Raw genomic sequence first — 13,594 nt, forward strand, 5'->3', positions numbered from 1 at the left:
CATTGTTGTTTGGCAGGTCCGGGCTGGGGATTCGAACCCGCCACCTTAGGTGTACGTGGCTGGCGCCTTAGCCGGTTGAGCTATAGGCGCCGAGCCATCATTAGTTTTTCTAATCTTTGGCATCATTATGCTTTTCTCCCATCTTAAAGAAAATCACTTTTACTCTCACTTCTCTGACCCTCCACTGGAAAATTCTGCAAGAATGGCTCATACTGTAATATAGTGATAGTCTCAAATGCCTTTACTTAGATTCTTGAACCAGTTCTAGACAGCCTTTAGCCTCCACTGCACTACAACTGCTCTTGTAAACATCACATTTGTAATTCAGTGGTCAGTTTTCAGGTCCCATCTCACTTAGCTTCCATAATAATACTCACCCTTTATTCTCAGTCTCCTTTATTAGTTCCTCGTTTTTGTTTGTGTGTGCTGATGCCACCAACTAAAGACGGAAGGAAGTAGAGCAGTGGAAATGATGCTGTGGATCTGTTAAGTTGGGTCTGCTTTTTCTCTGGAGCTTTGACTTTTTATTTTTGGTACTCAAATCTTCCCCTTATATATGCCCATATCCTTGCATTAAAAAAGATGGGGCTTATCTTTAAGAAGAAATGAATGGGGCCAGGTGCAGTGACTCACGCCTGTAATCTTAGCACTGTGGGAGGCTGAGGTGAGTGGATTGCTGGCGCTCAGGAGTTTGAGACCAAACTGACCAAGAGTGAGACCCCATCTCTAAATATAGCTGGGTGTTGTGGCAGGTGCCTGTAGTCCCAGCTACTCAGGAGGCTGAGGCAAGAGGATTTCTTGATCCCAAGAGTTTGATGTTGCTATGAACTGTGAGGCTACAGCCCTCTACTGAGGGCACCAGGATGAGACTCTGCGCCCCCCCCCCCAAAAAAAAAAGAAGAAGAAGAAATGAATTGCCTCTGAAATAGGTTGGGGGGAAAAAAGGAGAAGTGAACCCATGAGGAACGGAAACGTCATAGAATTTATATCATGGCAGAAGAAAGAATGCAAATTGAAAATGTTTCCATATCTGCTTGCCATCTCTCTCTATAAGAAAACTTAAAGCTTTCTGGGGGAGGTAGGATAGGGTAATGATGAAGAGCACAGGCTTTGTAGTTAGATGACCTAAGGTCAAACCTCAGAACCTCAGCTGTAGCACTACACATGGAACCTTGGACAAGTCATATAGTTACTCCAAGCTTTAGTTCCTCACCTGTATAAAATTGGGATGCTGTTAGTACCTGCTAGATTAATAGCCATAACCTAAAATCTTTAGGTCTGTAACTTCTCATTTAAAGGGCTCCCTTTGCTTTGTTTATTTTGTGGAGTGTATCTTATTCAGGAGCTGATAGGTCTCCCAGCCTCTCTTTTTACAGCCATAATTGGCCTTTTCACAATTTGCAGGCTTCTGTTGATGATTGAGAGGCTGGAACAGAGCTGGGACATCCCATCCAGGGGGAGAATCTGTAAGGGTAAAGGCCAGGTAGCAGATATTTAAAGCTATAAAAAACCTTTTCCTACCAGTGGGTTTTAACATTTTTCTCAAGTATTCCTTATGTATTTAACATTTTTCTCAAGTATTTCTTATTTCCTTTTTCCTACCAGTGGGTTTTAACATTTTTCTCAAGTATTTCTTATGTATTTAACATTTTTCTCAAGTATTTCTTATTTCTCAAGTATTTCAATGCATAAAAGGAATTTTAAATATTATCTTTAGTATTTTTGTTTAATCTCTTTTGTTGTAATACAAGTAAAGCTCAGGGTGCTTAGTGTTCAGCTTAGTGGGTTTTTACAAATGGAATATTAATCATGTAACCATCACCCGGATCAAGGTAGAAAATATGACCAGTACCCCAGAAGCCTCCCTTGTGGGCTTTCCCAGTCATTCTTCCTCTAAAAGGTTAGAACGATACTGAGTTGTATCGTGGTAGATTTAATTTTGCCTGTATTTGAACTTTATTTTATTTTTTATTTTATAATATATGTATATATAAACATACTCCATAGAAAATTAACCACCAATTCATATTTGACAGTTTTAACACACCAAATAAGCTTAATATGTCTTTTTCTGACTTTCAGTGGTCTTAATATTTTTATTTATTTTTTAAATTTATTTTTTTTTTATTAAATCATAACTTTGTACAATGATGCATTTATAGGGTTCAGGGTACTGCTTCGATATACAATGTGAAATGCTTACGTTGAACTAAGTAACATATCCATCACAATTACACTCATTTCTTAACAGTTTTGAAATGTACCATTACATCATGCACATTAGGTGAGGTTCCCCCCAAAGACTCTTCCTCCTCCCATTTCCCCCCACTCCTCCCCTCTCCTCTTCCCTTATACTTTCTGGACTATAGTTATGTTTTGCCATTCATATGAATGTGTAGGTGATTATATATTGATTTCATAGTAGTATTGAGTATTTTGGATACTTTTTTTTCCATTCTTGAGATACTTTACTTTGAAGAATATGTTCTAGCTCCATCCAGGTAAACATAAAAGATGTGAAGTCTCCATCTTTCTTTATGGCTGCATAGTATTCTGTGGTGTACATATACCACAATTTGTTAATCCATTCATGGGTGGATGGGCACTTGGGCTGTTTCCATGTCTTGGCTGTTATGAATTGGGCTGCAGTAAACATTCTGGTACAAATGTCTTTGTTGTAAAATAATTTTTGATCATCTGGGTATATACCTAGTAGAGGAATTACAGGATTGAACAGTAGGTTTACTTTTAGTTCTTTGAGTGTTCTCCAGACTTCTTTCCAAAAAGGCCGTATTAGCTTGCATTCCCACCAGCAGTGTAGAAGCATTCCCTTCTCTCTGCATCCACGCCAACATCTGTAGTTTTGGGATTTTGTGAAGTGGGCTAATCTTACTGCAGTTAGATGATATCTCATAGTGGTTTTGATTTGCATTTCTTCTGATGATTAAGGATAATGAGCATTTTTTCATGTGTTTGTAGGCCATGTGCCTGTATTTATCAGAGAAGTTTCTGTTTAAGTCTCTTGCCCACATAGAAATGGGGTTATTTGTTCTTTTCTCATTGATTAGTTTGAATTCTCTGTAGATTCTAGTTATCAGACCTTTGTTGGAAGCATAACCTGCAAAAATCTTCTCCCATTCTGAGGTCTGTCTCTTTGCTTTACTTACTGTGCTCTTGGCTGTGCAAAAGCTTTTTAGTTTGATCAGAACCCAGTAATATATTTTTGGTGTTGTTTCAATTGCTTGGGGGGTCCTCCTCATAAAATATTCTCCTAGGCCAATTTCTTCAAGTGTTGTTTTCCCTGCACTCTCTTATAATATTTTTATAGTTTCATGTCTTAAGTTTTTTTTTTTTTTTTTTTTGAGACAGAGCCTCAAGCTATCCCCCTGGGCAGAGTGCCGTGGCATTACAGCTCACAGCAACCTCCCACTCCTGGGCTCAAGCGAGTCTCCTGCCTCCGCCTCCCAAGTAGCTGGGACCACAGGCGCCCGCCACAACGCCCGGCTATTTTTTTGGTTGCAGCCGTCATTGTTGTTTGGCGGGTCCGGGCTGGGGATTCGAACCCGCCACCTTAGGTGTACGTGGCTGGCGCCTTAGCCCGTTGAGCTATAGGCGCCGAGCCCGTGTCTTAAGTTTAAATCTTTTATCCAGTGAGAATCAATTTTTGTTAATGGTGAACAGTGGGGATCCAGTTTTAGTCTTGTACAGGTCGCCAGCCAGTTCATCCAGCACCATTGGTTAAATAGGGAGTCTTTCCCCCACTTTCCCCCCAATATTTTTGATAGGCTTGTCAAAGATCAAACGATGATAAGTAGCTGGGTTCATCTCTTGATTTTCTCTTCTGTTCCATAAATCTATGACTCTGTTTTTGTGCCAGTACCATGCTGTTTTGATCACTATAGATTTATAATATAGCCTGAAGTCTGGTAATGTAATACCTCCTGATTTGTTCTTATTTCTGAGTAATGTATTTGCTATTTGAGTTTTTTTCTGATTCCATATAAAATGAAGTACTATTTTTTCAAGTTCTTTAAAATATGATAGTGATGCTTTAATAGGGATTGTATTAAATCTGTGGATTGCTTTGGGTAGTATGGACATTTTAACAATGTTGTTTCTCCCTAGCCATGAGCATGGTATGCTTTTCCATTTGTTAACATCTTCAGCTATTTCTTTTCGCAGTGTTTCATAGTTCCCTTTATAGACATCTGTCGCATCCTTTGTTAGATAAATTCCCAGATATTTCATCTTCTTTGGCACTATTGTAAAAGGAATCAGTCCTTGACTATATTTTCAGCTTGACTATGGTTGGCATATATAAAAGCTACTGACTTGTATTATTTTGTATCCTGAGATGCTACTGTATTCTTTGATCACTTCTAAGAGTTTTGAAGTTGAGTCCCTGGGGTTTTCCAGGTATAGGATCACATGATCAGCGAAGAGTGAGAGTTTGATCTCCTCTAACCCTATTTGGATACCCTTGATCGCCTTCTCTTGCCTGATTGTGATAGCTAAGACTTCCATTACTATGTTGAATAGCAGTGAAGATAGTGGGTATCCTTACCTGGTTCCTGATCTGCGTGGAAATGTTTTCAATTTTACTCCATTCAATATGATATTGGCTGTGGATTTGCTGTAGATGGCCTCTATCAGTTTAAGAACTGTCCCTTCTGTGCTTATTTTCTTAAGTGTTCTAATCATGAAAGGATGCTGGATATTATCATAGGCTTTTTCTGCGTCAATTGAGAGAATCATATGGTCTTTGTTTTTATTTTACTGATGTGATGTATTGTATTTATAGATTTGTGTATGTCACAGGGTTGGTAACCCTGGAATAAAACCAACTTGATCATGGTGTATAATTTTTTTTTTTTTGAGACAGAGCCTCAAGCTGTCACCCTGGGTAGAGTGCCATGGCATCACAGCTCACAGCAACCTCCAACTCCTGGGCTCAAGCGAGTCTCCTGCCTCAGCCTCCCAAGTAGCTGGGACCACAGGCGCCCGCCACAACGCCCGGCCATTTTTTGGTTGCAACCATCATTGTTTGGCGGGCCCGGGCTGGGGATTCGAACCCGCCACCTTAGGTGTATGTGGCTGGCGCCTTAGCCGCTTGAGCCACAGGCGCTGAGCTGGTGTATAATTTTTTTTTGATATGTTCTTGAATTATGCTTGCTAAGATCTTATTGAATATTTCTGCATCGATATTCATTAATGATATTGGTCTATAATTTTCTTTCTTTGTTGGAATCCTTTCCTGTTTTGGGTATCAGGGTGATATTTGCTTCATAGAATGTGTTGGGAAGTATTCTTTTTTTTCCTATGCTTTGGAAAACGTTGTATAATAAAGGTACTAGTTCCTCTTGAAAGGTTTGATAGAATTCAGATGTGAAGCCATCTGGTCCTGGACTTTTCTTTTTTGGGAGATTTTGTATTGTTGATGCTATTTCAGTGATTGATATGGGTCTATTCAAGATTTCTAATTCTTTCTGGTTGAGTCTAGAAAGGAGGCGTGCTTCTAGGTATTGGTCCATTTCCTTCAGGTTTTCATATTTCTGGGAATGTTTTGTAGTAATCATTGAGGATTTTTTTAAATTTCTGAATTATCTGTTATTTCTCCTTTATCATTTCTGATAGATGATATCAGAGATTTTACTTTTCTATTTCTGGTTAGGATGGCCAAAGCTTTATCAATTTTGTTAATCTTTTCAAAAAAACCACCTTTTATTTTGTTGATGTTCTGAATGATTTTTTTGTTTTCAATTTCTTTTAATTCTGCCCTAACTTTGGTTATTTCTTTTCTTCTGCTGGGTTTGGGGTTGGAATGTTCTTCTTTTTCTGGTTGCTTGAGATGATCCATTAAGTTGTTGGCTTCCTCTCTTTCCATTCTCTTGATGAAGGCTTCCAATGCTTTAAATTTCCCTCTTAGAACTGCCTTTGCAGTATCCCATAGGTTTTGATAATTTGTGTCTTCATTATCATTTTGCTCCAAAAATTTGATGATTTTCTTCTTAATTTTGTCTTTGACTCAACTATCATTCAGCCTAAGATTATTTAGTTTACATAACTTTGTTTCAGTATGAGGATTCCTGTTGCTGTTGAGTTCAACTTTTGTTCCATGGTGGTCCGAGAAGATATAAGGAATAATTCCTACACTTTTAAATTTGCTGAGGTTAGACTTGTGTCCTAGATATGGTCTATTTTGGAGGATGACCCATGGGCTGATGAGAAGAATGTATATTCAGTTTTATTAGTGTGAAATGTTCTGTAGAGGTCTGTAAAGTCCATTTGTTCTATGGTCAGGTTTAAGTCTAATGTTTCTTTCTTTACTTTCTTCTTGGAGGGTCTATCCAAAATTGTCAAAGGGGTGTTAAAATCTCCAACTATCATAGTGAAGGAAGATATCAAGTTGTTCATATCCATTAGGGTCTGCTTTATGAATTGAGGAGCATTCTGGTAGGGTGCATAAATGTTAATTATTGAAATCTCTTCATGTTGGATGTTTCCCTTGACAAATAACGAGTGACCTTTTTATCTTTCTTTATCTTTGTTGGTTTAAAGCCCATTGTATCTGCTACTAAAATTGCAACCCCTGCTTTTTTCTGGTTTCCATTTGCCGGTATTATACAAGTCCATCCCTTCACCCTGAGTCTATTTTTATCCTTTAAGGTAAGGTAAGGTGAGATTCTTGTATAGAGCAGATATCTGGTCTAAGTTTATGTATCCAGTCAGCCAGCTTGGTCCTCTTTAGAGGACAGTTTAAACGATTCACATTAATTGAGAGAATTGATAAGCCTGGTTGTGTTTTGGGTGTCATGATTTTCGGGCAGGCATCCAGTGGACATTTTTAATCCTTTCACCACTGTGGAAGTTGGGTTTTATTCAAAAATTTCTGGGTGAGTTTAGTTTGGAGATAGAGCATTGCGCTGGTCATTATGGAGGATGGGTCTGGGAATATCCTGGAGAGCTGGTTTAGTTATGGCAAATTTCTTCAACATGTGTGTGTCATTAAAAGTATTTGATTTCTCCATCACAAATGAAACTCAGTTTAGCTGGATACAGGATCCTGGGCTCGAAGTTGTTTTGTTTTAAGAGATTAAAGGTTGATGGCATCTTCTTCTGGCTTGAAATGTTTCAGCTGAGAGATCTGCAGTCATTCTGATACTTCTCCCTTTGTAGGTGATGCTTTTCTTACAACTGGCTGCTTGCAGAGTTTTCTCCTTCATCTTAACTTTGGCAAAGTTAATCACAATGTGTGTAGGAGATGCTTTATTTGGATTGAATCTTGCTAGGGTTCTGAAACTGTCTGCTATCTAAAGTTCTGTATCTCTTGCAATGCTTGGGAAATTCTCCTCCAAAATGTCTTGGAGTAGAACATCTGTACCTTTAGGACCATTCTTTTCTCCTTTGGGAATTCCTATAAGACGGATGTTTGATCTTTTGGAGTGATTCCACAGCTCTCTCAAGGAATGATCAGTTTTTGTTCTCCGTTTGTCTGCCTCTTTGAGTGTCTGGGAACATTCAGAAGCTTTGCCTTCAGTTTCAGAGATCTTTCTGCCTGGTCACCTCTATTACTGAGGGATTCTACTGTATTTTGGAGCTCCTCAACTAACGTTTTCATTTCCTTGAGCTCTGCTATGTCTTTCTCATTATGTCCATATCTTTGGTGACTTTGTCTTTGAGACAACTTTAGAACTACTCTTTGGAATTCAATATCTATTGTTTCTTCTATTCTATTTATCTTATTTGCAATCCATATTCTGAATTTGATTTCTGACATTGCTGCCATTTGTCTATGCATGGCATCTTCAGTTGTATCTCCTTTGTCATTTGGGTGGGGGGTTGATCTACTCTGATTATTCATGTTGCCAGAGTTCTTCTGTTGGCTCTGCACCATGTTTATTTTCCACCCTTTGGTTATTAGAACTGGTAGGGTGAAATTGAATTGGGGTTCCCAGGTAGTAGGGATAGCCCCTTAATAAAGCACTAGGCTTTGTAGTTGTGGCTTATCTCCTACAACCTTAACACAGGCCCCTTTCAGAGTTTTGGTTAGAGACTCTGAGTAAACGAGATGAGGTATATATTAACCAGTGCAATGTAAGCGTTCCTAATTCTATGTGAAATCAGCATGTTGTACCTCATAAATGCATCAATGTATACATGAAAAAAAGCCATTAATAAAGTTATCTTTAAAAATGAAAAAAAATGTGATGCACATTTATCAAAGGGATTAAAAGATGTATTCTAGAAATTTCTTTCCAGACCATCACTATTACTATTTCCAGTATGTTAAAAAAAACTAATATGTATACAGAATTACCAGATTAACCTTATATGGTGTTGTCATGTTTCATTTCAGGTCCTGAAAATCCCTGGTTGGTTCAAGCTTACGTTTCAGCAGCTAAACACCCTTTTGCTTCTGTGGTGGCTCAGGAGGTTTTTCAGAGTGGCATCATTCCTTCAGATACTGACTTCCGTATCTATAGGGATTTTGGAAACATTCCAGGTATTTTCTCAATGTTTATGGGCTTTTGTGCAACATTAATTTATGAAAAACAAGTTTTACTTCTTGAAAGTTTATGAGTCACCAGCATTTTCTTAGAACAGATTCTTTATGGGAGAGCTATGCATTCTGACTCACTAAAGAATTCCTAAAGATTTCCTTTTTAAAATTCCAGAAATTTAAATGCTTGCCTCTTCTAGAATGCGTTTTCTTGCCCTATGATGTGACAGAAGAATAGGGGAAAACTGTTCAGCACTTCATTCCCCTAAAATGACAATAGATCCTTCAGGGGTCTATGACCTTTCATTGTTGTTGTCTTGCTTTGCCAGCTATCTCAGTGAGTTATACTTATAGCTTATTTGAAGTTAAAATTTGGCCTGTCAAGAATGTAGGTAACAAAGTTTTGATGGCCTCCCAAACTCAATATTCCTACCCTTTGCTGTTGTGACTTGTAATGCCTCTTTTTGGAATAGTATACTTCTTTAATCACTATGTTTGGAATTATATATCTTAGCTGTAGATACATTGGGTAAGAATTTGGAAGAGAATTTAGGCATAAATGTGACAAAACCGTCTTGCCACTGCTTTGAAATTTTGTGTTAGGAATTTAATGCATTAAACAAATAGACCATAGAGCAAGGTTGATCATTAAAGCAAAATGATTTTTTTTTTTTATGTTTTAGGAATAGACTTAGCTTTTATTGAGAATGGATACATTTATCACACCAAGTATGACACGGCGGACAGAATTCTAACAGATTCCATTCAGAGAGCAGGTTGGTATTTTAATTTAGACTTTTGATGCATAGTAAGATGAAATTTTAGGGATGTATAAATTTATAACTATTCTGTTGCCTGTGCATTAGAGAGGCCATATGCAGTGTGAATAAGCAAGGGGTTTGGAATTGGAGAGCTGAGGTCTCGAATTTTAGTCCTGCAGTCTAGTTTAGCAATAAGACCACAGGAATATTCACTGTGAGGAAATGAAAAGGGAACTGCCCCCAGCTTAAAGTAGGATTGCTGAACAATAAGAATGTGGCCAAAGAGAAAGCTATAAATTGGATGTGGCACCAGGACATATTTGGTCAGGCTGCCCAGGTATAGAGAATAGTAACATTGATATACAGTTGGATATTAAAGGCAGATGAGAGGTTGATAGGTCTGGTGTCAGAGGAGGACACAGAGGAAAGGAAATGTAAGTGCTTTCTAGAGAGATTTGAAGTAGTCGGAGGAGATGAGTCTGATACTGAGCCTTAAAGAGTTGGTATGATTTGATCTGTGGGGAAAAGTGGACTTTCAGGTAAGAGCACAGCATGAGTATGGTGTGTTTGGTGTGGGAGGCTGTTGGGGAGTAGACTGTCAGACTAGAATGGAAGTAGTATTTTCAGAAACAGAGAGGAATGAGGTAGAAGTATATTGGGTTGAGACAATTGTAGACTTTTAGGCTTTAAAATCAGCAAGAAGATGCTGTAAGGATAAAGAATCATCGAAGGCTTGAGTCTGTGAATGAACTCACTAAGATGGTTTTTAATGCTGTTAGTCTGGTGATGCAGTGTGGAGTGGATGGTAGGAGGAGAGCCAGGAATCAGGGTTGTTCTGATAGTAATTTAAGGTGGGAAAGTGAGGACCTGGACTGTGTTGTTGACAAAAGATAGAAACAAAAGGGGGAGAAATGGAAAACTATAAACATTTTGAATATAAATGTAAGGAACTTAACAGGTGGGATAGAGGGGTTGTATCAGATGTGTGATAGCAAAAATGATAGCAAAATATAAAGACTTAGTAGAAGCCTTTACTCATGAAGTAGCAACGAAAATAATTTTATGGTCAGGGGTCACCACAACATAAGAAACTGTATTAAAGGGACGCGGTATTAGGAAGGTTGGGAACTACTGCTTTACTGGCTGGGGAAAGGTGATGCTATTGACTGTGATGGCAAGGTGTCCCTCATTCAGAGTGGCAATGGAGAGGGGAAGAGGCCAGGAGTTTGCTAGACCTGTAAGGTGGAGGGGATCTATAAACTAACCTGATGAAAACAGGTACAGTTTTAGAGCTCTTGGCAGACCTAGGTATTTGGGTTTGGGAATTAAAGGCATAGAGAAAACAATTCAAGAATGAAGAATGGAAGTTTTTTGGGAAGAGTGAGGCAAAGGTAGAGGACTGAGCTTTGGGGAAGATGGGAAAGCAAGGAATGGGATGAACAGCAAGAAATGGAAATCATTTAGGATTTCTTGTTGGTCCTGCATTAAAGTTTAAACTTGTTCATTCATTGATTGGTGTAACATATTTATTATAAACTTGTAATGTGCCAGGTTTTGCCTGATATGACTTTCACTATTTCTCTAGCTTCTTTGCTAAATACTCTCCTCATTCAGGACTTTTTTGTATATTTGGAATTTTCCTTTTCCAGGGCCTCATCTACACAGTTCTCTCAGTCTGGACAGTCTCTATAAATATTACTTCCTCAAGGATCCTTCACTGATTTCCAAAAACTCCATTAGTCTCCCATGATATATTTTTCCAAGACTCTCCTACCTCTCCTTATTAACTTTGAACACATTTGTAACAAACAGTTCAGTGTCTATGAACTTCATGAGAGCCCTTTGTCTCTTGGTTCACTAGTGAGTTTCTGGTATCTATAAAGGTGTCTGGTACAGTTAATATGTATGAAATGAATGGGAACTAAGAAATAGTCATTGGGTTTATCAATAGTGAGGGTACAGTTAGAACTAATTATAGAGACTGGTTCTGCTAGCAGGGAAAGGACAAGGACCCGTTGGCTGAGCTTCTAAGTGGGGAGGAAAGAGAGCAGGGGCTATGGACTATGTTTGAGAAATTTAGTAAGAAAAGTGAGGGAAAGCAGTAGGATAGTAGAAAGTTATTTCTGTTCACACTCTTTCTAGCTATTTCTTTATGTAAACAGTAGATGGTTTCTGTTTCAAATAGTTATACATCTAGATCACATTTAAGTAGTTTATTCAACTTTTTCTTTTTCTTGTTTTTACTAATAGGTGATAATATTTTAGCAGTTCTTAAATATCTAGCTACATCTGATATACTGGCTTCTTCTTCTAAGTATCAACATGGAAACATGGTCTTTTTTGATGTGCTTGGCCTGTTTGTCATTGCCTACCCCTCTCGTATTGGCTCAATAATAAACTACATGGTGGTGATGGCTGTTGTTTTATACCTGGGCAAAAAATTGTTGCAGCCTAAACATAAGAGTAAGTATTTTCCTTTAAAACTTAAAGGCAACTGGCATGAGTATAGGATTTGCTTAAAGTTTTGTATTTTGGTTTACTTATATCTTCCCAGGAAGTTACAAATATTAATAAAATAATAGTAAGATTTACTTAATATTGCAAGAAATTTCTAAATAAGCATTAAATTAATACTTGGTAAAGCAGACAGTTTTTGTGTATGCAGGCACTCCATAGAAATACATGGAAGGTATTAAAAAATGGTTTGTAAAGATTAACTTTCAAAGAAAGATCCTGAAAAGTTTTGGGACCACTAGCCAAACGGTATTCTAAAATATGGTTGAGCTGCTTTTGGTTAAATTGATTCCTTATATTTGAAATGTTTCTACTTGAATGAAGTATTTCAGAGTCTAAGTTGTTAATGTGCTATTACAAGATAAAATACAGTGGAACCTCTGTAAGTTCAAGGGACTGTAACAAACTGGTCAACATACAGAGGTGATCAATAAGAGCAACTAGGCCTGCTGTGCTAATACATTCATGTGGTGCATGTCTGGGCTATGAAAATTAGGTCAAGTTAAGGAAGTAGTCAGTGTAAGGAGGTGGTCAACCAAGGAGGTTCTACTGTAGTTAGCAGCAATTTAAATAATCCTTTATCACCAGTTACTTTTCCTATACCCTTATTTTCCTGTTAGTGTCCTTTAGTAGTATCTTATGTGGAACTTTACTTTCCTTTCTAGCTAATATTTTGATACACAAAGTATCCCAGAGGTGATAAAGATAATGACTACCTTTTTCCCTACTAAGGAATCTATTTATACTGTTTTTAGAAGAACTTATTTATTTCTTTGAATCTTTAGTATCCACCAACTCACAATAAATGCTATGTGAATATTATTATTATTATATTTCTTATAGCATAACTGTGTACATTAATGCACGAATATTATTCTTTGATACTTCCCTGTTCTAGTGTGTAACAAAACTCAGGACATTTCAGTTCTTTTTAGTGATATGAAATGGGGAATTTTTTTGAACTAAACAAACATTTGCTTGTTTAGTTCTACTGACTGGTTATATAATTGATTTGATCAAGATAGTGATCTCAACTTTTTGTTTTTCTCTTCATTAGCTGATAACTACATGAAGGACTTCTTGTGTGGACTTGGCATCACTCTGATTAGCTGGTTTACTAGCCTTGTTACCGTTCTCATTATAGCAGTGTTCATCTCTCTTATTGGACAGTCTCTCTCATGGTATAACCACTTTTATGTCTCCGTTTGTCTGTATGGAAGTGCAGCTGTAGCCAAAATAATATTTATACATACCCTTGCAAAAAGATTTTATTACATGGTAAGTGTTAGGCCTATTTATTGATTTCTTTCTGCTGCTTTTGATGACTAAAAACAAACTCAAGTGGGATTCATTGTATTTGGCCTTTTGAACTATCAAAAATTATTCAGCATCATTATAGAAAATGCTCCTACGCTGTGTTAATTTATCTGGAAAGTTTCTTACTGAGTGTGTGTTACAGAATTCAAATGAGGTTATAAACCTGGGTTGTTAACAGTGTTTAGGTTGGCGATGACAGCAGGTTTGTTAGCACAACCCCCTGTCTCTACTGAATTTGCTATAAGTTTGTAAATATGCTCTTGTATCTACCAACCCTTCCTGGGCTCACCCAGTTATTTATTTATTTTTTTCCAGTAACTCAGTTTATGTGCAGTTTACAACTTAACATTCAGTGTCATAAAACCACATAGCATGGCTCGGCGCCTGTGGCTCAAGTGGTTAAGGCGCCAGCCACATACACCTAAGGTGGTGGGTTCGAATCCACCCCGAACCTGCCAAACAACCATAATGGCTGCAACCAAAAAATAGCCGGGCGTTGTGG

General features: G+C 37.8%; 1 protein-coding gene across 1 annotated transcript in view; it reads left to right on the top strand.

The window, feature by feature from the left end:
- Positions 1–13,594, top strand: part of ERMP1 (endoplasmic reticulum metallopeptidase 1) — a 60,579-nt gene that overhangs the window by 17,497 nt on the left and 29,488 nt on the right. Inside the window, 4 exon segments of the mRNA XM_012813051.2 lie at positions 8,357–8,503; positions 9,184–9,276; positions 11,512–11,724; positions 12,833–13,053. Coding sequence (XP_012668505.2) covers positions 8,357–8,503; positions 9,184–9,276; positions 11,512–11,724; positions 12,833–13,053 — 674 coding nt within the window.

This window comes from Otolemur garnettii, unplaced genomic scaffold (assembly GCF_000181295.1).
Source record: "Otolemur garnettii isolate 467f Iridium unplaced genomic scaffold, OtoGar3 scaffold00006, whole genome shotgun sequence".
Taxonomy (NCBI): Eukaryota; Metazoa; Chordata; class Mammalia; order Primates; family Galagidae; genus Otolemur; species Otolemur garnettii.